Source organism: Aquarana catesbeiana, linkage group LG01 (genome assembly GCF_042186555.1).
Source record: "Aquarana catesbeiana isolate 2022-GZ linkage group LG01, ASM4218655v1, whole genome shotgun sequence".
Taxonomy (NCBI): Eukaryota; Metazoa; Chordata; class Amphibia; order Anura; family Ranidae; genus Aquarana; species Aquarana catesbeiana.
The window spans coordinates 242,113,886-242,139,828 of record NC_133324.1 but is presented as its reverse complement, the minus strand read 5'-3'; the positions used below and the strand labels follow the sequence as shown (position 1 = coordinate 242,139,828).

General features: G+C 43.5%; 1 protein-coding gene across 1 annotated transcript in view; it reads left to right on the top strand.

Moving 5' to 3' along the window:
• Positions 1-25,943, top strand: part of RHOF (ras homolog family member F, filopodia associated) — a 106,590-nt gene that overhangs the window by 35,630 nt on the left and 45,017 nt on the right. The window contains exon 2 of the mRNA XM_073626732.1: positions 4,010-4,097. Coding sequence (XP_073482833.1) covers positions 4,010-4,097 — 88 coding nt within the window. The remainder of the gene's footprint in view (positions 1-4,009; positions 4,098-25,943) is intronic.

The window sequence follows — 25,943 nt, the reverse complement described above, 5'->3', positions numbered from 1 at the left end:
ATCTAGCCAGTACAGTTACAGAGAGCAATGCATTGACCTAGCAAGGTCAAGTAAACAAAACTTTCTGAGATGTTTTTTTAAGGATTAGGGGTTCTGCAGAAGGGCCAGCATAATTCCTGGCATATTTCCTCCACCTGGGCAGCCCAGGTACATGGCACAGCCTGTGATGGACATGAATGGCCTGTACTCTGCACTTGTGCGATAATACTACTGTATACTGAGTACAGCAGTGCACAGCCTGTGATTGACATGGATGACCCATATACTGTACTTGTATGATAACATGACTGTATACCGAGTACAATGGTGCACAGCCATTTGTTAGTGACAGGCTGTACACTGCACCTGGAAATACTCCAGGAGTTGCACTGAACGGGCTGACCAGACCCGTGTGCAAAAGCCCTTAAAATGTTTTTCGTGGTTCTACGTTACTGTTCTCTTTTCAGAATGCATGTTCATGAAACCCTCTGCATGTGGCTGATATTTCCATTGTGTGTCAGGGAAAAATTAAAAAAAGAAATTCTGTTCATTTTTGCCAAATATGCGCATTCCTCTGTTTTTAGCCCTACGATATAGAAAAATACCCATTGATTCTAGTAGAAACACACTCCACTCCTAGTTTCCTGTTTGGGCTGACAACGCTGTGCCTTTTCTCGACTGAAATGGCAAACAAAATTGCCCTGCCCAGTTCTTTTGTGTTAAACTACATTATCCTTACTCTTCACAACATAGGTACACAGTGCTTTGTAATTCTAGATAAAAACTGGGAGGGCTGATTAGACTCATTGAGATAAAACAGGCAGAGTGAACAAGACAAAGGACAGTTCTGGGTTTCTGACAGTATAAATATGTATTTTGAACATATATACAAAAATGGTTTTAATAGTACATATAACCAGCAAACAAGAGCAGTTTATCGCTAGGCATTTACATACACGTTAAGCAGTGAGGCTGAGTGAATATAGCATTTATACTTCCCTCTAGAGTCTAGAGAGAAGTACAAGTCCCATGAGGCATTTCAAGACTTTTACAGCCACAAACATGACTCACAGAGGCATAATGGGACTTGTAGTTCTACAACAGCTGGAAGGCTGAAGTTTGGCTATCCCTGCTCTAGGGGCTAAGGCCGGCCATAAACGGTGCAAATTTGGTTGCAAGAAAGACGGTGTTGACAGGGGAATCCCTTCCGTGGAGCCATTGTGTTCTCATGTGGGGAGCACACCATGATTATTGCTAGTGCCTATACCAGCCGCTTGCAATAATTGCATGTAAAATCCAGCAGGCTGGTTGTACCCTACTTGATCAATTGATCAACTTGGGTATTTTCAGCCTGCCCATACAGGCAGTCTCTGGGTTCAAAACGAAATAGGTTCTGTAGGTTTGTTCTTAGGTTGAATTTGTATGTAAGTTGAAACAGGTGTATATGTTTTTTTAAGTGCAACTTTAGCCAAAAAATAATTTTTAAGATAGGGAAGGGTTAACACCCCATAAGGATTGTTTTGTTCTCTGTGACCCTGTTCAGATTTCACCTCCACTTTCTGCCCCTGTGACAGTTGGATTTTGAAAATTGTGGGTTGTCATGGAAATAAGGATTGGTGATAAAGCTTCAGTGGAGAAACCTTATTCCCATGATTACTCTTACAGGGGTGAATTTCCCTTCCTAGAGGTAGATTTCCTCCCACTTCCTGTTGTCTTCCACCGTTTGTAAGTATGAGTCGTATGTAAGTCGGATGTTTGCAACTTGGGGAGGACTGCCTATACATTGTTCACATCTCGGCCAAGATTTGAACTGTCTATGGTAAGCTTAAAGGGGTTGTAAAGTCAGAAGTTTTTTTTTTTAATCTTCATGCATTCTATGCATGAAGATAAAAAAACCTTCTGTGTGCAGCAGCCCCCTTTGGCCTTCCTAATACTTATTTGAGCCCCATCTCTGTCCAGCGATGTCCAAGACTCTCCCTCCTGATTGGTTGAGACACAGCAGCGACGCCATTGGCTCCCGCTGCTGTCAAAGTCAGTTAGCCAATCTGGAGAGAGAGGGGGGTGGGGCCGGGCCGCGGCTCCGTGTCTGAATGGACACAGGGAGCTGTGACTCAGCTCGGGTGCCCCCATAGCAAGCTGCTTGCTGTGGGGGCACTCAACAGGAAGGAGGGGCCAGGAGCACAGAAGAGGCATTCGAAAAGAAGAGGATCGAGGCTGCTCTGTGCAAATCCACTGCACAGAGCAGGTAAGTATAACATTATTGTGATTTTTATAGAGAAAAAACAAGACTTTAAAATCACTTTAAGCTATAAATCTCTATATCTAATTCCATTTAATGTAAAAATTAAAGAAGATAAATTATGCAAACAGGTGAAATTTACAGAACTATTAATGTAAACCGTGCAATGATGGCTAACAATATGAAGTTAATTTATAAACCTTTTGTCACAAGATTCATACATTTTTTCTATCTGAAAACAGGTGAAAAAAAATGTGTGAATCCTGGGTGAAAGTTGTGTGACTCTTGTTTGAAAGCCTTCAAACCAGATTGCAAACATTTTTTACTTTCAACATGTTCCTAACTTCTGCCCAAATATAAGTAATAAATTGAAGATCTAGATAAATATAGGGTATGTATAGGGTAGGTTTTGTTTTATTCATAATAATAATGTGCCAAAAATCAGGGATATATGAAACGAATACTAAATAATGAGAGGTATTTTAGTAGATAAAAAAAAACAAAAATACTGTAGAAAAGAATTGGAAAAAAAGAGAGCAGGATAGAAAGAGTGTAGTAAGTAAAGCAGGATGAATTGGGGGGGGGGGGGGGGCAAGAACAGGGGGTTTGGGGAAGATAAGGGCACAATTGCTATAGAGTTAAGCCTGGTACACACGGGCCAAATGTTGGGAGACCAGCTTCTGTCAAATGAGCATGTTGGAAAACAAGCATTCGACCGACTCCTGATCAGCGATCTCAGCCAATGGCAGAGAGCACTGATCGGAGTGTTCTTGCCAGGAAGGGGTGGGGCGGGGGAGATCCCTGGACTAACCTCGCATGGTTAGTACAGTAGCTCCGGCCGGAGATGACGGTGTGTGTTGTGGTTTTTTTTTTTTTTTGTTTTTTTTTTTTTTTGTTTGTTTGTTTTTTCATTCAACCTGTGGGGTTGAATCAAAATAAACTAATAGTGTGTACCCGGCTTTTGTGGACCATTCGTAGGGGGGAGGTTATCCCATCGTTTAGGTGCCCAAGAAAGATTTTCTATACTGCCTGGAATGTACAAAGTATAATCAGCAAAACCATGTATGCCTGAATTTGTCGTCTCTGTGGTTAATGTAGGTGGTGCTTCTTGTTTCCATTGCATGGGGATGCAGGCCCTAGTGGCATTGATTAAATGGGATTAGTAAAAGATTTTTTTTTTTTTTTAATCATTTTCTGGAGAGGTGGAGAAGATATGCAGCCATGTTATTCCCAACGTCAATGTAAGTTAGCTTGTATGTGATAGTCTTGCTTCCAGAAGGCTCCAAACTTTGGACAAGACCAGATAATGTTTAAAAAAAAGTCTACCCCCGTTTACCTGAAATGTTTGTATGTTCCAGCACCTTGTTGCATTCCCCATGATTAAAAAAAATACAGAGTGGGAGTGGGAAGCTCTTGTAATGGCCATAGTAGGTGCGCAGACCTCAAAAATCACACCAACAAAGTCTCAGTTTTGAAAGGCTGAACATGATGAACATCAGTCCTTTTTTTTTTTCTGTCCACCTTATTGGCTTTTCAGGGTTTTATGTTGATCAATTCATTAGATATTTCCTTTTACTCATATGGGAAGGATCAGCCCTCAGACAGTCAGAAGTGTTCATAATTGCCCCAAGAGAAGACCTACATGGCCTAAGTTGTACTAATCAGGGAGAAATGAAAGTAATGTATATACCGGATGTAAAAAAAGGACTAAGTTCATAAACTAAAATATTTGTTGGTATTTGTAAAAACATGTATGCAAGTGTATATAAATATTTTGCTTTCTCTCAACAGCAATATGCCCCATCTGTTTTTGAGAAATATACAACCACTGTCACTATTGGGAACAAAGAGATTTTTCTTCATTTGTATGATACAGCAGGTATGTTCAGTATAATTCTATAATTCTATATAAAATGTAAATTTTCATGTCATTAGCTCTTTTAATACACCCAGGGATACCAACAGCTTTGCAGAAATCGCCTGTTATCTCTGCCGTTTCCTCCCTCTGCTTTTAGGGCTGTCCTTACAGGTCAAGCCCAGCATACATGTTGCTTCGTTTACATTTACCTTCAGCCTGGTTGTGTCTGTACTGAACTAACTGTAGAGAACAAGGGGTGCATGTACTCTACAAACCAGCTTTCTTAAAGCGGGGGGTCCACCCACACCGCCAACAAAAAAAAAAAAATATTAAAAGCCAGCAGCTACAAATACTGCAGCTGCTGACTTTTAATACATGGCCACTGACCTGTTCCAGGGTCCAGCGATGTCGGCAGGGGACGCCGAGAACCCGCTTGGTTCTTGGCAACTGCCGCCGCCATCCTAGATGAGGGAATCAGGAAGTGAAGCGTTGTGGCTTCACTTCCCGATTCCCTACTGCGCATGCGCGAGTCGCACTGCTCGTCCCAAGTGGTCCCCACTCTCTCCTGGGAGCTGTGTGTTCCCAGGAGACAGCGCGGTGGGGACGGGAAGTGGCGTAGACTCCCATGGGAGTCTATGCCGGAAGTGGGTGCAAATACCTGTCTTAGACAGGTATCTGCACCCCCCTCCCCCCTGAAAGGTGCCAAATGTGACACCGGAGGGGGGGAGGGTTCCGAAAAGCGGAAGTTCCATTTTTGTGTGGAACTCCGCTTTAAGCAGCCCATAGATCACTCGATTTTCTTTACTTCACTCTATTCCCCCATCAACACTGATCTTGTTGAAGGGGGGAGGGGGATGCCTGCCGCCGCGCTTTTGTCTTCTGCTGGCAGGGGGTTGGCTACAGGGAGCGTTCCCGGCCAGCAGAACACAATGATTACTGCTAGTGGCTATTTCAGCTGACAGTAATCCAATGTAAAAAAAAAATCCAACAGGCTGGTTGTACCCAAGTCAGTCGATGGATTAACTAGCCTACCCATACATGGATCGAATCTTGGATGGTCCCTGCTAAACTGGCTGAATTTAATCCATGTATGGCTGACTTTAGGCCTCATTTAACTGGGCGCTGAGGCCCATTCACCATGAATGGGCCATTAGCTTATGCGGCTGGAGCCCCCAGGTGCTGCCATCTAAGTCTGAGTTGGCAGCAACTGCACAGATACAGCTCATCCTAATTTGACAAGTGTGCAGGTTAGCAACCTGAACACACATTGTCTCTGTTCAGGGGCTCTCAACTGCACCACATACCTGTCAAATTAGGATGAGCGGCTGTGTCTGTGCAGCCGTTGCATACCTTTAGGCCTACAGTATATGGGCTGTTTGTATACAGCAGCTGTAGCTGCATAAACAAATGACCCATTCATGGTGTATGGGCCCCGGCGCCCGTGTGAACAAGGCCTTCAATGAAAATTGATTTGACCATGTAGGGCAAAGCAATATTTTTTGATTTAATGCCTACCTTCCAGCAGCACATACTCTCCTTCTATTACTTCCCCTGTCTATCTTTTCAGCTGAGGAATGCAGTAAGGCCCCTTTCACACTGGGGCGGGAGGTGCGTTGGCGGTAAAGCACCACTATTTTTATCGGCGGTATTCGGGCGCTTTGCCGGCGATATAGCTGCAGTGCCCCATTGATTTCAATAGGCAGGAGCGGTGAAGGAGTGGTATACACACTGCTCCTTCACCGCTCCAAAGATGCTGCCAGCAGGACTTTTTTCCCTGTCCTGCTAGCGCACTGATCCAGTGTGAAAGCCCTCGGGGCTTTCACATGGGAGACAAAGCTTTCAGGGCGCTTTGCAGGTGCTATTTTTTAGCGCTGTAGCGGCTGCAAAGAGCCCCAGTGTGAAAGGGGTCTAAGCTCTAAGTTACTTTATTCAGAGCTTACACAGAAATGGGTACTCCTGCCCCCATGTGATGGCACTGGACCAGTCACTAAGTCACAGCATTGTCAGGGGAGTAAAGGAAGTGAGTCATATGCCCCTACCCCCCCCCCCCCCCCATATTAGAAGACCAATAACTAGTCATCAGAATTGTCTGCAGGCCCCCTGCAGTGGATCTTCTTTCCAGTACTAACTTACCATTCCTTGGTCTGCACTGTCTCCATGTGGAATGACCACATTGGTAGACGCAGAGCTTTTCTTCCTCATGCAGCATAGTAGCTGCATCACTGTATCTCACTCCAAATCTTGAGAGACTAGCTATCGGAGGCATATATCGCTATGAGGTTGGTTGAGCAGGAGTGCCTAGGCACCCTCACATACTGGGAAATGTCATTGCCATTTTTCAGTAGGAGTTAAAGACAAAAGGTAGGTTATCAGGTTACTGTTTAGGAAGGATCAACATTTCTAAGATAGAAAGTCTTTACTTTCGGGTTCAGGTCCATCTTAAGTGTCAGGAGCCATAAAGCCCATGCACTAGAGCAGGAGTGAGGACAAGGAATATATCTGGGATATCTCTTGATGTGGCTTTTTTTTACAGCTGGCTGTCTAGAGTCATGAAATAGGGAGAAGGAAAGGGCTTAGCTTATCCTAAGCGGGGGCAGATCTCTTGAAATAGTATGTATATGACTGCTCATGTAACTTCTGGATAAAGGCTTTGAATAAGAAGGTGTGTGGACCAGATTACTTTTCATATTCTCAGTTACAGCGCAGACTGACTGTAAACAAGCAATGTGTACATTGGCCTCAGTCTGTGTTGACAGCTCCATAAGCACAGAGCGAACAAAGCAGCAGCAATGGGTTATCCTTGCCATATCCTATATAATATTAAATCTGATATCGAATAGAACTTCTGCTTTTGAGAAGAAGGGGACTCTGTCACTGCTTTTGGTTTAACACATTTACTGCCTCCGTGGCAAAATATTGTTCCACCTAAAGGGAAAGTTGTATCATGCAGGGTAACACAGGTACATATAAATGCCATAGCCCACAGCTGCTTATACTCCTTTTCCCTTCTTTTGCTTGTTGGTCTGTTCACCTGCCTCTTTAAAGTTGGGTGTATGTCCAGCCAAAACTTCTTCTTAATCCTTCCTCCCTCTATGTTGTTTTTTTTCTGCTATCTGGGTGAAATCAGTTTATTTTATTCATCCTCCAATTTGACAGCTATGGGACTGCCTGCATGGGGATGCATGGGAATACCTGTGCAGGTATACACGGCCTTAGCACGCAGCATGGATGCATACGGACACGGATGCACGAGGCCCTACTGTCGCAGGTACAGGGATTTTTACCAAACAGGAAGAGAGGGACAATCGTTAAAAAGGACACAGATGGCAGTGAAAAGCTGTGTTCTGTCGCCAGCACATTAAGTGGGAGGAAATCTCTGGGTAACAGTAGAAATCCAACAGGTGTTCTATCCCTTGCAAACCCTATCCAAAACTTTTAGTAAATTCCTTTCCTCCCCTATGTTTATTCATTTCTTTGTATGATGTGTTGTTAAAACTTTGAATTGAAAGGCTAGCAGTGGAGTACTTATCTCTCTAAGGTGTACATTATTACATTATTATTATATTACTGTTCTGTAAATTGAAACAAAGCCAGGCTTGCTGGGGTTGGGGAAATGATCTTGAGGCAGGGTGCTGGGTATATATTTTAGTTCCTACAAGCTGAACTAAGAACTTTCAGTGGGTGCTAACCAGAGCGTGATGGAAAAGGGAAGCAATGACCTGGCAGTTGTAGGAATAAAAGATAAACTGCGATTGATGTTCTTCCTGTATATTGCTGTGACTGTAATTTATGTTTTCAGGGTGGCTACAACTATCAAATAAAGGAAATGTTTGTAAAAGCAGAACTTCTTCAGCTTCCACCCCCTGCCCGCAACCTTCTGGGACATGTCACCGATCCCAGAAGGCTGCGGGACCATTCACCAAGCGCAATGCAGCGTGTACATGTGCAGTGGGCAGCTGATTGTGAAGTTGCAACGAGTCACATCTGGGTGCCCACAGTTAACATGCCGGCACAGAGGACCCAAAGACCAGTTAAGAACGGGCCTGGGGAGGACAGCGCTGGATCCTTGGACAGGTGACTGTTTACTAAAAGTCCAAAGCTACAATGCATTCAGAAAGTGTTGCCAGTGCTTTACATTTTCCACGTTTTGCTATGTTACTGCCTTATTCCAAAATGGATTAAATTCATTATTTTCCTCAAAATTCTTCAAACAATACCCCATATTGACAACGTGAAAGCAGTTTGTTTGAAATCTTTGCAAATTTAATAAAAATAAAAATGAAAAAAATCACTTGTATTTGGCTTGTATTCACAGCCTTTGATCAATATTTTTTGAAATACCTTTGACACCAATTACAACCTTAAGTCTTTTTGAGTATGATGCTACAAGCTTGGCACACCTATTTTTTGGGCAGTTTCTCCCATTCTTCTTTGCAGGACCTCTCAAGCTCCATCGGGTTGGATGGGAAGTGTTGGTGCACAGCCATTTTCAGATCTCTGAAGAGATGTTCAATCGAGTTCAAGTCTGGGCTCTTGCTGGGACACTCAAGGACTTTCACAGAGTTCTCCCGTAGCCACTCCTTTGTTATCTTGGCTGTGTGCTTAGGGTCGTTGTCCTGTTGAAAGATGAACCTTCGCCTCAGTCTGAGGTCCAGAGCACTCTGGAGCAGGTTTTCATCAAGGATGTCTCTATACATTGCTGCATTCATCTTTCCCTTAATCCTGACTAGTCTCCCAATTCCTGCTGCTGAAAAACATACCCACAGCATGATGCTGCCACCACTATGCTTCACTGTAGGGATAGCATTGGCCAGTTGATGAGTGGTGCCTGTTTTCCTCCAGACATGACGTTTGCCATTCAGGCCAAAGAGGTCAATCTTTTGTTTTATTACACCAGAGAATTTTATTTCTCTATCCACTCTACCATACAGGCATAATTGGTGGACTGCTGCAGAGATGGTGTTTATTCTGGAAGGTTCTCCTCTCTCCACAGAGAAATGCTGGAGCTCTGACAACAGAGTGACCATAGGGTTCTTGGTCACCTCCCTGACTAAGGCCCTTCTCCCTCGATCACTGTTTGGCCAGACGACCAGCTCTTGGATGAGTCCTGGTGGTTCCAAACTTCTTCCATTTACGGATGATGGTGGCCACTGTGCTCATTGGGACCTTCAATGCTGCAGAATTTTTTTCTGTACCCTTACCCAGATCTGTGCCTCGATACAATCCTGTCTCGGAGGTCTACAGACAATTCCTTGGACTTCATTGCTTGGTTTGTGCTCTGACATGCACTGTTAACTGTGAGACTTTATATAGATAGGTGTGTGCCTTTCCAAATCATGTCCAATCAACTAAATTTACCACTGGTGGACTCCAGCCAAATTGTAGAAACATCTCAAGGATGATCAGTGGAAACAGGATGCAACTGAGCTCAATTTTGAGTGTCCTGGCAAAGGCTGTGAATACTTACTGTATCTCACAAAAGTAAGTACACCCCTCACATTTTAGTAAATATTTTATTATATCTTTTCATGTGACAACACTCGAAAAATTACACTTTGCTACTATGTAAAGTAGTGAGTGTACAGCTTGTAAAACCGTGTAAATTTGCTGTCCCCTCAAAATAACTCAACACACAGCCATTAATGTCGAAACCGCTGGCAACAGAAGTGAGTACACCCCTAAGTGAAAATGTCCAAATTGGGCCCAATTAGCCATTTTCCCTCCCCGGTGTCATGCGACTCGTTAGTGTTACAAGGTCTCAGGTGTGAATAGGGAGCAGGTGTGTTAAATTTGATCTCACTCTCACGCTCTGGAAGTAACTGGAAGTTCAACATGGCACCTCATGGCAAAGAACTCTGAGGATCTGAAAAAAAACTGCATCAAATTGTATCAAAGCCCACAAACAGTTTGCTGAAGACAAGCAGACTAAGGACTGTGAATACTTTCCGGATGCACTGTACAGATTTTGTAGCTGCTGACTTTTAATTTTTGAAGGACTGACCCAAGAACTGCTTTAAGCTGCAGTGCTCCTTCATTCCCCCAACGAGTCACATTCTTTTGTATGAATTGGAATGTAAGTAGCCAAGTATAAAACGGATTAAAGTGTATCTATAGCCAGAATATTTTCTAGTTTTGGATACAGCTGAGAAGAATGTCCCTGCTGGGAGAAGACAGTGATGAATGCTAGCGGCTATAGCGGCAGCTAATCGCAAGCAAATCCGGCAGACTGGTTGTACCCAAGTTGATCTATCCATTACGGTTTGAATCTCGACCGGTTCAACGGGAATCGGATTCGAACTGTCTATGGCTGGCCTAAACGCAACACTGGAAAAGTAAAAACGCTTGTTTAACCACTTCCCGCCTGGCCTATAGCAGAATGACAGCCGGGAAGTGGTTCAGTTATCCTGACTGGGCGTCATGACATCCAGCAGGATAAGCCGAAATCGTGCGCCAACGGGGGCTCATGACGATCAGTGGTGTGGTGTGTCAGACTGACACACTGCCTCTCCAATCTAGGTAAAGAGCCTCTGACAGAGGCTCTTTACCACGTGATCAGCTGTGTCCAATTACAGCTGATCACAGTGTAAGCAGGAAAAGCCGTGTATCGGTTTTTCCTCTACTCGCGCTGACAGATGCAAGATGATCGGCTGCTCTCCTGACGGGGGGGGGGGGGCTGCACTGATTATCATTGCAGCACCCTGAGGATGCCCACCCATGGCCACCGAGGATGCCCACTCATGGCCACCAGGGATGCCCAACCATGACCACCAGGTAAGCCCACTGAAGCCCACCAGGGATGGCAATCATTGCCTATTAGGGGTGGCACTCTGTCCATCAGTGATGCCTGCCAGTGCCTCTGATCAGTGCTGCCTATCAGTGTCCATCAATGCCGCCCATACGTGCCCTCCATTGCCACCTATCAGTACTGCCTCATCAGTGCCCATCAGTGAAGGAAAAAATTACTTATTTACAAAGTTTTGTAACAGAAACGAAGAAAAACTTTATTTTTTTCCAAATGTTCGTTCTTTTTATTTGTAGCGCAAAAAATAAAAACCGCAGAGGTGATCAAATGCCACCAAATAAAGCTCTATTTGTGGGGAAAAAAATAATACAACTTTTGTTTGGTACAGCATTGCACGACCACACAATTGTCGTCATTCAATATGTGAGAGCGCTGAAAATTGGTCTGGGCAGGAAGGTGTATAAGTGCCCTGTATTGAAGTGGTTAAGTAAAGTAGAGGTATTCTAAAACCCCTGTCAGCTTTTTTTGTTTGCTTTCCGAGCGCAGATTTTCCCTTACCTCCTGTTTTGTTAAAAGGCTGTCCCCAAAACTGAAGGTGAGAAGAAATCTCTCTAACAAAGTCGTGGATAGCAGTAAAACCTGACAGGGGTGCTAACCTTTACCCATCCTTTCAAAAAAAATTTTTTTTGGCTATAGAGACATTTTAGTATAAGCCCTTTATTCAACACTAATTTGATTTAAAGTGGAACAGTATAGTCTAAAGTTGTTCTGGGACATCTGATATCTGTACCAATTGTGTCATTCACTATTGAGCAAGTTCGGAATTGATCATATCATCATTTTTGTTGCAATACCGAAAAGCCTAGGTGTTTGCTATGAACATTACTTTATCTGTATTCATCAAGAATTAGCATTTCAGCTTGGGCATTGTTGTTAGAGTGTGCCAAGAATTTCTTATCTAGGGCAACTTAGCTTGTGTGTTTTTCACTTCAAAGTAATTACTTTTTCTCTGTTCTGATAGGCATGTGTGTATTTCACTTCAAAGTAAATGTATTTTCTCTGAATTTAAAAGTGTTGCAGCCTGTGTGAAAAGTAGGTAGTTGGTATTCTGTTATACCCTTGAGAGGTCGTTTAAAATGGCGCGTCGTCCTTTCCTAAAAGTTAAGTTGCAAAATTTTGTTTTACCTGAGGCAGCAAAACTGGGTATAGAATGGGCTACAATGTTCCGTTCTGTGATTATCACAGTAATGTTTAGTAAAAGAAAAGGTTTAACCAAACCCCATTTCCATTCAGATGTCCTGCAGTTCTGCAGAATTGTACTGGTTTTGCTTCCTATCACTTTCAACAATAGGGCCCTTGTCAGACGCTGATTGTAACTGTAACTAAAGTGCTTATCTGGCAGAGAGCCACTCTGTGATCTAGAGCTTGGCTGTGTGAAACTACCAAGGTCTACCAAGTAAAGGTTGGTCTTTTTTAGTTTGCAGTTACGGCCAACAAGTTTAAATCCTTAAAGGAAAACCATGCTGAGAAACATGGAGGTTACTGTTGCAGACTTCTCATTCTGCATATACCAGCCACCTGGCTGCCATTTGTCATACAGACCTTTGTTTGAATACTTTGGGTTACTAACCCAGCACAAGTATGCAGATAAAGAATTTTTGTATTATGTTGAGTATTAAAGCAAGGAAGTCAGCCAAGTGGCATGCATGTACAGAAGGTGAAATAGAGTCCTCAAAAAAAGCAATCCTACTGTAACACTAGCTTGTGCACTGATAGGGTATTAAAAAATAAATACATAGTCCAAGAGTAATGGGAATCTTGTCTCAGGGAAGAGGACACGTGAAGAGGGGCAGTGATGGTCCTGGAAATCAGGATCAACTGTCCATTGTACGCAGCATCTACACAGCCATCTTGGGAAACCAGGCTCAGAACAGGAAAGGCAAAAGCGCAGAGTATAAAAGTCCACTTTATTGAAGATGAAAGAGAACATTCAGCCTGGTAATGAAATATCACCCGAGACTTGACAAAGGGGAGTACTAGCCCAGAAATGCATTGTGCGTTCACCCATGTGCCGGCTGTTTCTGCTGCAGCCCTGTCGGCTTAAGCCTAGTACACATGATCAGAAAATGGTACGAAAAGTACAGCTTTCGCATCAATCGTACGATAATCTGATCATTCATGCACAGCTTTCGTCCGAAATTATCTGAAGGGACAAACACAAAGTTTTCTCGTACGATTCCAGATCATACAATTTTTGTTTAATCATTACAGTTTTAGTTCCACAAATACAATACAAATGCAATACATTACATCACTTCCAAACGTTTATTCTGTCGTATGAGAATTTTTGTAACTTTAATAACCGCTTCATTTTCGATCTGGAGACTAGCGTGCAAAAAAATTAAAAAAAAATTGATGATCTCTTCGTGTGTACTAGGCTCTATACCTCTCCAGTGCACTTTTTTCCGGTTCGTGTTTTCTAATTCTGCAGGCTGTCAGGCTTCCTCCAATACCTGCTGTTTTACATTAAATTGAGCAGTGTGTGAATCCTGGCTCTTTTCTCCTTCACCTCACTGGTGTGCTGTGACCATGTATCATCTGATGTGATAATTTACCAGCCTGCATGTTCTCTATGATGCATGTAAGTGGATGCTGTTTTTATCTTCAATAAAGTGGATTTTTATACGGACATCACTCTGCATTTTTGTCTTTCCAATAGAGATTTGTCTGAGGTTTGTTGCAAATCAGCAGGTCAGATAGAATATCCAATAGTATGCGACAAGCTGAGTACACTAACATTTATTTCACATGTCTACCCTGCAGATCTTGCTAATCTTGGATAACGAGGAAAGTAAAATCTGTTATTTGCACTTGCTCTTTGGTCTCCAGAAACATCTGATGGTCTCCTTCTTGGGTCAAACCTCAAATGCCATCTGTTGTCCGTGGCCTTTCTGTTTAGTCGTCTTTATTGTGTCGAGTTTCCAAAACATTTTTCATCCATAGCCTTGGATGTTTTCATCATTAATCCACACATCCTTATATCTAACTACGCAATCAGATGCTATAGGTCCCTAAAGATGCATGAGTTTTTGTTTTTTGTTTGTTTTTCTTTAATTCATCTGTTGTTGTTTATATGTAGTATTTAGTTCTTTATTCATTGAACAGAACCAAAGCAAGCTCCAAAGATGTGACCTATGACACAGTTGCTGAACACATTTTTCCCCATATGAATGTATGAAAACACATTGCGGTTCCTCTAATTCTGGCCAATTTACATAGTGGGTTTAAAAAATTGGCTTGTCTGGTCAGTAATCTCTGCCCACCATGGGGGTTTGTAGAATTGATGGTTTTAACAAAGTGCTTTTTGTATGCATCACATTTTTGCCCTTTCTTCTTTGAAAACTAGCTCAGGCTCTGTCAGATTGAACAGCAATTTTCAAGTCTTGCCACAAATTCTCAATTGGATTTAGATCTGGACTTTGACTGGCCCATTCTAACACATGAACATGCTTTTGACCGAAACCATTTCATTGTAGCTCTGGCTGTATGTTTAGGGTTGTTGTCCTGCTGGAAAGTGAACCTCTGCCCCGGTCTCGGGTCTTTTGCAGACTGTAACAGGTTTTCTTCTAAGATTGCCCTGTATTTGGCTCCATCCATCTTTCCATCAACTCTGACAATCTTCCTTGTCCCTGCTGAAGAAAAACATCCCCACAACATAATGCTGCCACAACCATGTTTCACGGTGGGGATGGTGTGTTCAGGGTGATGTGCAGTGTTTAGTTTTCCGGCACACATAGAGGTTTTTGCTTTTGGGCCAAAAAGTTCAATTTTGGTCTCATCTCACCAGAGCACCCTCTTCCACATGTTTACTGTGTCCCCGACATGGCTTCTCGCAAACTGCAAATGGGATTTTGTTATGGCTTTCTTTCAACAATGGATTTCTTCATGCCACTCTTCCATAAAGGCCAGATTTGTGGCGTGCAGGACTAATAATTGTCCTGTGGACAGATTCTCCCACCTGAGCTATGGATCTCTGCAGCTCCTCCAGAGTTACCATAGGCCTTTTGGATGCTTCTCTGATTAATGCTCTCCTTGCCCGGCCTGTCAGTTTAGGTGGACGACCATGTCTTGGTAGGTTTGCAGTTGTGCCATACTCATCATTTTCAGATGATGGATTGAACAGTGCTCCGTGAGATGTTCAAAGCTTGGGATATTTTTTTAAAACCTAACCCTACTTCAATCTTCTCCACAACTGTATCCCTGACCTGTTTGGTGTGTTGCTTGGCCTTAATGATGCTGTTTGTTCACTAAGGTTCTTTAACAAATCTCTGAGGGCTTCATAGAACAGCTGTATTTATACTTGAGAGTAAATTACACACAGGTTCACCAAATGTACTAATTGGGTGACTTCTGAAGGCATTGGGTTCCACTAGATTTTAGTTGGAGGTGTCCGAGTAAAGGGGGCTGAATATAAATGCATACCACACTTTTCAGATATTTCTTTGTAAAACATTTTTGAAAGTCATTTTATAATTTTCCTTCCTCATCACAATTATATGCTACATTGTTTTGGTCTATCACATACAATCCCAATAAAATACATTTACATTTTTGGTTGTAACATGACACAATGTGAAAAATTTCAAGGTGTATGAATACTTTTTCAAGGCACTGTACCAGAGGATCCTCTGCTGAGCTCTGATCATTTGTGGGTTTTTGCTAACTTTTTGGCAGCAGTTGAGCTGTATTGACTGGTTGCATCTTCAATCCCAGCTGTTTGGTAATTTAGGGGATATTTCTCAACCTATACACCTTTTAGGGCTATGCAGTCTCCTGCTGAACTTGCTATCAGTAAAGTACTTTTCACCATAGTCGGCATAATTGCTTAAAAATTGACTGCTGATGGTTTCCCAGGAACAGTATGCAAATATTGCCTTGTCCAAAAAATTATGCTGAGGAATGTCCCAGCACATCCCACGAGGCAATTTAGGGCATAAACAAGATGCACTTTGTATTATGGGATGTGCTGTGGTCATTCCTCACCATCTTTACTAACCCAAGATATGGTATACTGCAAGCAGCTCTAGGTTTTGGGGCTCCAGGGTTGCTTTGAGTTGTTGGGGTTTCAAGCAAGTTTTACTACCCGCAATTCCCTGGTTGTAAAACTATAGGCGCATTATAGCCTGTCTCTACTAATGTCCGTTTCTATGACAATTCCATGATCTAAAAGAATTAACATTTAATTACTATTATTATTTTTATTACACACCTCACTCCAGAGTTTACATTGAATTCTGAATTGTGCACTGTCCAAAACGAGTTAGTATTGGAAGCTTCCATATGTTTTCACTAGGTAGTCTCCTTTCCATTACCTTTTTAAATTGTCAAGAAGGGAGTATCTTGATTTAATCCATGTACCAAAAGTGGCCATTTTGAAGAGTGCAGTAGATGGGTTTTCTCACATTGAAAGTGGCAGCCAACCATGTAGGTAGTTTGAAGTGTATTTGTATACATAGGTGGGTGACAAAGTATTTGAAGAGTTTTGAAAGTATAGCAGTGTGTGAGGATTTGAGATACACAGAGGTGAGAATGCATGCTGATCCATGTATACATTGTTAGAACCAAGAATTGTCTGCACAGAAAACGTTTTTGTTGATTTTTGGCATCAAAGAATGTTGAGGATTTTACACCTAAACAACAAACATCTGAAATAAATCAAAAAAAGCCAGTTCCTGCTTACAGCTGATTACAGGTTCGTCTGTTCCACATTGTTCATATACATAGTCCTCACACTGCCAGCTAATGCTTTGAGGTTGGATGAAGACAGACCCACATTGCAGAGCAATAAGCGTTTTGTTGCTGTTACAGGAAATCTATGGTCAGAGTGACAAGTGTTTGCAAAATGCAGTTTGCAGTTCCAAGAAGGCTATAAAGAAACACACTTGCATGTTTATAGCATTACAGTTCTATGGTATGTTATAAACAACACCTAGCGTTCTCTGAGAACATCAGGCGTGTTCTTTAATACTGATTAATGCTGTGTGCCACATAATTCACATACTGGGTGAAGATAACTTTCACAATGTTTGGTATTGTTTGGCAATACTTTGACCACATATACCCACACGTCCTCATTACTTCATCCATTTGATCATTTTTTGAACGATTAATATGCTATTTCCTTCCTATCCATATATATATATATATATATATATATATATATATATATATATATATATATATATATATATATATATATATATATATATATATATATGATGTGTTTTATTTATATATATATATATATATATATATATAATGTTTTATTCACTTTAGTGTTTTTTATGTAACATCACCGCCATAATGGCATTTGCTATTGGGGAGTAATATGTGGCCTGGCCGCTGCTCCACTCTATATTTATGTGGTGGTTCCAGCGGCAGTCTGAGTTTTGTGTTCTTCCCTTCTATCGTTCTACTTTGTGATGTCCGTTTTTTTTGTCCTTTTGTCTTTCTCTTCCTGTGCAAAGGATATATTTTATTATTTTATGTTTGCCTCTGTGCTTTATTGTGCATTTATTTATGTTCATATAGCATAATTCATGTAATCCTGGGAGAACCCTGCACTATTTTTCCCCTCTTCACTCCCGCCCATAGATTATAAGAAGTCATGCTCGTGTTAACCTGTAGTCATTGGCTTGAAGAAGGAACCAATCAGCAGTTCTGAAACGCGTTCCATTTTGATGACTATTTCCGGTTTGCGGTCCGCGCTGGTTGTTGTCCCCTTCTGCTGACGTCATTTCCGAGATTTCCTTTCCTCCTTGACTCGGACAGCGTGATCGCTTTATTAGTGTCTCCAGAGTCCTTGGCGTCCATCTGCTGGCCACCCTGGGTTCTTCCGCTGCTGCATATTGACATCATTGGAAATTTATAACATACTGGGGACCTCCCTGACGCCGGATCACCTGCCTTATGAACATATGAAATGCTCCCTTCCACTGCAGATTTTGTAAGTGTTTTTAACCCCTTTTGGGGATATTAAAAGTTTTTAATTCCGCCTTTTTTCTTCTTTTGTCTTTTATCAGAGATTGCTCCTCTTCTTGAGTGCAGCCCTAAGTGTTGAAGATTACATCATTGGAATACCTTGCCTAATATAGACATTATCTGCCTGGTCTTGATATTCAGAGCACTCTTATATACACGTTTTATCTGGATTTTTGGCAATACTTCACCTTTCATTTTTTGTGTGAGAAGTACTGACTTGCTTTTGCCGATTATTTTATAGAACTGTGCTTTGCAGGTGTCTGGATATGCTACTTGTATGACATATGTATAAAGCAGAGGATTTTGTATTTATTTATATACTTGCAACTACATTATGTGTGCTCAACGCGAATAACTGTAATATATACCAGTGTTGGCACTAAATGACTGTGTGTATGTGTGTGTGTGTGTAATATATTATTATTATTTTCAGGGAACAGCAAATTTACATTGTTATACAAGCTGTACACTCACTACTTTACATTGTAGCAAAGTGTCATTTCTTTACTGTTTTCACATGAAAAGATATAATACAATATTTACAAAAATGTCAGGGGTGTATTCACTTTTGTGAGATACTTGTAAAAGTGTTCACCCCCCCTTGGCATTTTTCGTGTTTTGTTGCGTCACAACCTAGAATAAACATGGATTGTTTGTGGATTTGCACCATTTAATTTACAAAACATGTCCACAACTTTGAAGATGTGTTTTTTTTTTGTGAGGCAAACAACAAATAGGACAAAATAACAGAAAAAGTCATTGTGCATAACTATTCACCCCCCTAAAGTCAATACTTTGTAGAGCCACCTTTTGCGGCTATCACAGCTCCAAGTCGCTTTGGATAAGTCTCTGAGCTTGCCACTGGGATTTTTGGTCATTCCTCCTTGCAAAACTGCTCCAGCGTCTTCAAGTTGGATGGTTTGCGCTTGTGAACAGCAATCTTTAAGTCTGACCACAGATTTTCTATTGGATTGAGTTTGGGCTTTGACTAGGCCATTCCAACACATTTACATGTTTCCCCTTAAAGTGGAGGGCCACCCTAAAATAGAAAATAGCATGAAACATCTTTAAAAAAATAAAAAAAAAAACATTTGCCTTCTGGGATCTGTGTGTGTTCCCAGAAAACCACGGGGCCATTCACAGATCACCGATCGCGCGTGCGCAGTAGGAAATTTGCAGTGAAGCCGCAAGGCTCCACTGCCTGTTTCCCTTGCTTAGGATGGCGGTGCCGGGACCCGAGAGCCGAGGGACGGGTTGGCCTTGGGCGGCCGACATCGCGGGCACCCAGGACAGGTAAGTCTACTTATTTAAAGTCAGCAGCTACAGTGTTTGTAGCTGCTGACTTTTAAAAAAAAAATAAAAATATATAGTGGCCGGAATCCCGCTTTAAACCACTCAAGTGTTGTTTTAGCAGTGTGTTTGAGGTCATTGTCCTGCTGGAAGGTGAACCTCCGTCCTAGCCTCAAATCACACACAGAGTGGTACATGTTTTGCTCAAGAATATCCCTGTATTTAGCACCATCCATCTTTCCCTCAACTCTGACCAGTTTCCCAGTCCCGACTGCTGAAAAACATCCCCATAGCATGATGCTGCCACCACCATGTTTCACAGTGGGGATGCTGTTCTTTGGGTGATGTTATGTGTTGGGTTTGCGCCAGACATAGCGTTTTCTTTGATGGCCAAAAAGTTAAATTTTAGTCTCATCAGACCAGAGTACCTTCCTCCATACATTTTGGGAGTCTCCCACATGCCTTTTCGCAAACTGAAAACGTGCCATTTTGTTTTTTGATGAAAGTAATGGCTTTCTTCTGGCCACTCTGCCATAAAGCCCAACTCTATGGAGCGTATAGCTTATTGTTGTCCTATGTACAGATATTCCAGTCTCTGCTGTGGAACTCTGCAGCTCCTCCAGGGTTACCTTAGGTCTCTAATTAATGCCCTCCTTGCCCAGTCCGTGAGTTTTGGTGTGCAGCCGTCTCTTAGCAGGTTGGCTGTTGTGCCATGTTCTTTCCATTTGGTTATGATATATTTGGTGCTCCTAGGGATCATCAAAGATTTGAATATTTTTTTATAACCTAACCCTGACTTGTACTTCTCAACAACATTGTCCCTTACTTGTTTGGAGAGTTCCTTGGTCTTCATGGCAATGTTTGGTTAGTGGTGCCTCTTGCTTAGGTGTTGCAGCCTCTGGGGCTTTTCAAAAAGGTGTGTATATGTAATGACAGATCATGTGACACTTAGATTGCACACAGGTGGACATTATTTCACTAATTATGTGACTTCTGAAGGTAATTGGTTGCACCAGAGCTTTTTATTGGCTTCATAACAAAGGGGGTGTATACATACGCACATGCCAATTATCAGTTTTTAATTTCTGAAAAATAGTTTTATGTATATATTTTTCTAATTTTACTTCACCAACTTAGACTATTGTGTTCTGATCCATCAAATATAATTCAGATTAAAAAAACATTGAACTAAAGGCTGTAATGTAAAAAAATAAGTAAAAAGCCAAGGGAGGTGAACACTTTTGCAAGGCACTGTTTGTGAGCTGACTGATGCTCAGGGGGTCTCTCTACTGCTGGATGAAAAGGCTGAGAGTGTTTACAGAACTCTAATGCTCCGTACGCATGATCAGATTTTCCCCCAACAAATGTTGGATGTAAGCTTGTTGGCTGAAAGTCCGATCGTGTGTATGCTCCATCGAACATTTGTTGTCGGACTTTCCGCCAACAAATGTTGGCTAGCAGGTTCTCATATTTTCCGCCAACAAAATTTGTCGGAATTTCCGATCGTGTGTACACAAGTCTGACACACAAAAGTTCACGCATCCTCGGAATCAAGCAGAAGGAGCCACACTGGCTATTGAACTTCCTTTTTCTCGGCTCGTCGTACGTCTTGTACATCACCGCGTTCCCACGATCCTAATTGTTTACCAACATTTGTGTGATCGTGTGTATGCAAGACAGGTTGGAGCCAACAACCTTTGAACAAAATTCCATGGTTTTGTTGTCGGGAAGTCCGATCCTGCGTACAGGGCATTAAGGTTCTGCTTTTATGTATTTCATTTTTTTTTGGGGGGGGGGGGGGGGGCACACACACCTACCTTGTTGATCAGAAACTGACCTTGGTTATACCCTTTTGCTGCCGCTGATTTAAGGTTTATGCAGGCAGTAGCATTGCCTGCATAACAACTAACTACAATTAACACTGGCGGGTGCACTAATTCTCACCTTCAGTCCAGCGATGTGGTGTCCCAGAGCTCCATGCATTGCTGAATTTGTACAATGAGCTGTGTGTGCACAGCTCACTGTACAGGGAGGGACAGGCAGGCGAGTAACTTTAATGCAGAAGAGTCAAAGTATGTCTCTTCTGCATTAAAAATCCTGCCTTTTTTCATAAAGTCCTACTTTAAGTAGAAACTGCTGCTGTAAACTGGTTTAAAAAGTTGTTGCTGTAAATCGGTTTAAAAAGTATTAGCTGGAGCTTCAATTTGTTAGTGTATTTAAATCTGCTAATGCATCTAACACTGAAAATATGAAACCATAAACATTGAACAATCTACCACTTCCTCTGGCAGTGTTATGCCGCGTACACACGGTCGGACTTTCCGGCATACTTGGTCCGGCGGACCAGAGTGTGCCGGACAATCCGCCCGTGTGTGGGCGGCGGCGGACTTTTCCGGCGGACTTCTTCCCAAAAGCCCGCCGGACCTAGATTTTAAACATGTTTGAAATCTTTCCGTCGGACTCAGTTTCGGGCGGAAAGTCCGCTCGTGTGTGTGCTGGTCCGACGGAAAGCCCGCTCGTGTGTAGGCTGGTCCGACAGACCAAATACGACACGAGGGGATGGTATTGCATCTCGCGCTCGCTGCAATAGGAAAAACAATTCTTCCTATTGCGGCGAGCGCGGGGCATACCAGGCCCTTAGGTCTGGTATGGATTATAAAGGGGAACCCCGCTACGCCGAAAAAACGGCGTGGGGTCCCCCCTAAAATCCATACCAGACCCCGATCCGAGCACGCAGCCTGGCCGGTCAGGAAAGGGGGTGGGGACGAGCGAGCGCCCCCCCCCCTCCTGAACCGTACCAGGCCGCATGCCCTCAACATGGGGGGTGGGTGCTTTGGGGGAGGGGGGCGCCCTGCGCCCCCCCCCCCAAAGCACCTTGTCCCCATGTTGATGAGGACAAGGGCCTCTTCCCGACAACCCTGGCCGTTGGTTGTCGGGGTCTGCGGGCGGGGGCTTATCGGAATCTGGGAGCCCCCTTTAATAAGGGGGCCCCCAGATCCCGGCCCCCCACCCTATGTAAATGAGTATGGGGTACATGGTACCCCTACCCATTTACCTAGGAAAAAAGTGTAAGTAATAAAACACACCACACAGGTTTTTAAAATATTTTATTAAACAGCTCCGGGGGGGGGTCTTCTTCCGGCTTCGGGGGTCCCTCCGCTTCAATCTTCTCCCGGCGTCCGGTTGGTTCTTCTCCGCTCTCCGGCCTCTTCTCCCGGTGTCGCAGGTCTTCGGCCGGCCCCTCCGCTCTCTTCATGTAGCTCTATTGCGAGCGGAGGTCCGGACTTCTGGGCTTCTTGGCTTCTTGGCTTCTCTTCTCTTCTCTTCCCCCAGATGTTGACACGACGCTCTCTCCGGCTGGACTGGTCTCTGAGGGCTGCGTTGTGACTTATATAGGCGGAGACCCCGCCCCCATATGATGTCACAGTCCCTGGGCATGCTGGGACTGTGACGTTTTAGGGGGCGTGGTCGACCACGCCCCCTAAAACGTCACAGTCCCAGCATGCCCAGGGACTGTGACATCATATGGGGGCGGGGTCTCCGCCTATATAAGTCACAACGCAGCCCTCAGAGACCAGTCCAGCCGGAGAGAGCGTCGTGTCAACATCTGGGGGAAGAGAAGAGAAGAGAAGCCAAGAAGCCCAGAAGTCCGGACCTCCGCTCGCAATAGAGCTACATGAAGAGAGCGGAGGGGCCGGCCGAAGACCTGCGACACCGGGAGAAGAGGCCGGAGAGCGGAGAAGAACCAACCGGACGCCGGGAGAAGATTGAAGCGGAGGGACCCCCGAAGCCGGAAGAAGACCCCCCCCCGGAGCTGTTTAATAAAATATTTTAAAAACCTGTGTGGTGTGTTTTATTACTTACACTTTTTTCCTAGGTAAATGGGTAGGGGTACCATGTACCCCATACTCATTTACATAGGGTGGGGGGCCGGGATCTGGGGGCCCCCTTATTAAAGGGGGCTCCCAGATTCCGATAAGCCCCCGCCCGCAGACCCCGACAACCAACGGCCAGGGTTGTCGGGAAGAGGCCCTTGTCCTCATCAACATGGGGACAAGGTGCTTTGGGGGGGGGGGCGCAGGGCGCCCCCCTCCCCCAAAGCACCCACCCCCCATGTTGAGGGCATGCGGCCTGGTACGGTTCAGGAGGGGGGGGGGCGCTCGCTCGTCCCCACCCCCTTTCCTGACCGGCCAGGCTGCGTGCTCGGATCGGGGTCTGGTATGGATTTTAGGGGGGACCCCACGCCGTTTTTTCGGCGTAGCGGGGTTCCCCTTTATAATCCATACCAGACCTAAGGGCCTGGTATGCCCCGCGACGGGGCTCGCAAGGTGTCAATCTAGCCGATAAAAGCGGCAAGATTGACATCCTTTTCTAGTCCCGTCGCACCTGAGTCACGTTCAAAATGAACGGACTTGTCCGTGTGTGGGCAAGTCCGTTCATTCTGAAAGTCCGCCGGAACTCCGGCGAAAGTCCGTCGGAAAGACGGGCGGACTTAGCCCGCCGGAAAATCCCGGCGTGTGTGGGCAAGTCCGTTCGTTTTAAAGTCCGGCGCACCTGGCGGACAAAGTCCGTCGGAAAGTGTGCCGGACCAAGTAGGATAGAAAGTCCGCTCGTGTGTACGCGGCATTAGGCTCGATTCATACCTATGCATGTTGCTTTTGAGCGTTTTTGGAGGTTTTTTTTTCATGCTTGCCGCGTTTTTGAGCCGCGTTTTTGCCGCGTTTTTGCGGCGTTTTTGCCGCGATTTGCGTTTTGCGTTTTTTTTTTTTTTTTTACAGTCTTACAAAAAAATTACAAAAAAAAAATAAAAAAAACGGCAAAAACGCACCAAAAACGCATCAAAAACGCTGCAAAAACGCTGCACTTGCGTTTTTGATGCTTGTCCATTGAAAACCATTACATGCAAAACGCTGCTTTTTGCATGAAAAAAAGTCCCCGACCCTTTCCAAAAACGCTGAGATACAAAAAAGCATTGATGTGAACATGTTCCATAGGAACCCATGTTAAAAAATTCCCGTGCATTTCTGCAAAATGCAAAATGCATCAAAAAACGCGCTAGTGTGAATGGGGCCTTAATGCTGCTGTCCAAAGGTATATCTGCGCTTCTTTATCAAGCGTGTAGGCACTCTAATACAGGAGGTGTGTTGCTGATCAGATCCCCAGCTGGAAGCAGAGGGTAAGAAGGCTGAAAAAAGAAAACTAATGCAGCTGCCACATCTAATTGTTGGTAAGCTGCAGTATAATACATTTTTGGTTTTGGGTTTAATAGCACTTTCATTTTTAATAATGCAAGCCAAACTTTAGAGTACTTATTTCTCCTTCAGGTGAATGAACATGGGCAAATAGCAAAACTTGAGCCCTGAATAGCCCCACTACCTCTCGGCATTGCCTTAGTTTTTTTCTAGCGTCCATAGTTCTCTGCTGAGAATTTTTTTTTCACTGATTATACACTTGAACTTCTAACACCTGTGTCTGGCTACTGAGCCGCAGTGCAGTGATCTGTGATGGTCCCTAAGAATTACCATTTCAAGAGGGGCCGTATTTAGTCTCCGGTGGAAGAACGGGCAAGGCCTGTAAGGTGCTACTTGAGCTGGATCCTTCTCGTGGTGCTCACTTTGGCAGCCGGTTGCATACAGATTCAGGGTCATGATCTGTTGCGGCAGAGCCCAGTCCTTGAAGCCCCTGCATGGTAGCCTGACTATGGAGAAGGTGAGGATTGGACAGGTATAAATAACCTCAAAAGATGGGCTTTTAAGGGCAATAAAAAATATACATAAATTATGCAAAAGTATATATTTATTGTGAAAAAGTTATTTAAAAAATTCTCTCATGTTGAGAAACAACACGTCATTGAAACATTGTAAACGTGACAGAGTAGAGGAATAAAAATTGCAGACATTGCACAAAGCTGTTTAAAACAAAGTGGTCTTTCAACATGGGAGAATTTTTTAAATAACTTTTTCACAATAAATGTAAACTTTTGCATAATTTATGTATATTTTTTATTGCCCTTTAAAATTCCATCTCTTGAGGTTATTTATACATTATCAAGGGATGGTGGCAATTCACATATGGCTTCACGGATCATTACTATTAGGATTGGACAGGTATAACTCTGCCACTTTCATGTAAGTGGCCCTCATTTGTGGGGACCTTGCCTCGGGTGAAAGGGAATGTAGAATGTCCGAAAGTTGCAGCGCAGTGTTTGGCTTGCAGCACTAGAGGGCTTCATAGTTAAACTAGGGTGTCTGAGCCTCTTTCTGAGCCAGTCTGTGCAGTGTTCAGGCTAGTAGAGTTAAGAGAAGTTGTTGGTAATTATGCAGCCGCCAATCAACACCATTTGCGCACTCGTGGCCTGGCAGTTGTACTGCGTAGGCATGGCCTGCCCACCTTCGCTACTGTGCAGGTGCAGACTAGCCTTTTTCAAATAGGCCTCCTGTGACAACAGTGGTGCTTGTTCCCAGTGACCAGTATGTCACAAACAGTTAGGTCAAATCTCATTTTGCTGCCACCAGTATGTGACAAATGCGGGGTGAACTCACATTGCACTGTCACAAATGTGTGACGCCATTTTCACCCTCAACCTGCACAAAGATTTTCCAGCTTGCAGGACCACAGTCAAGGTGCCAGCAGGCTGAGAGTGATAGTTAGTGGGCTTGGTTAACTACACAGTTATTCTGTTACACATCATACAGCTGCTTCATGTGTTTTTTCGGAATTGCAAACTATTCACAATATCTGCAATAACATCACAGAAGACAGGAATATTTCAGTTTTACAATATGCTAGTGCTC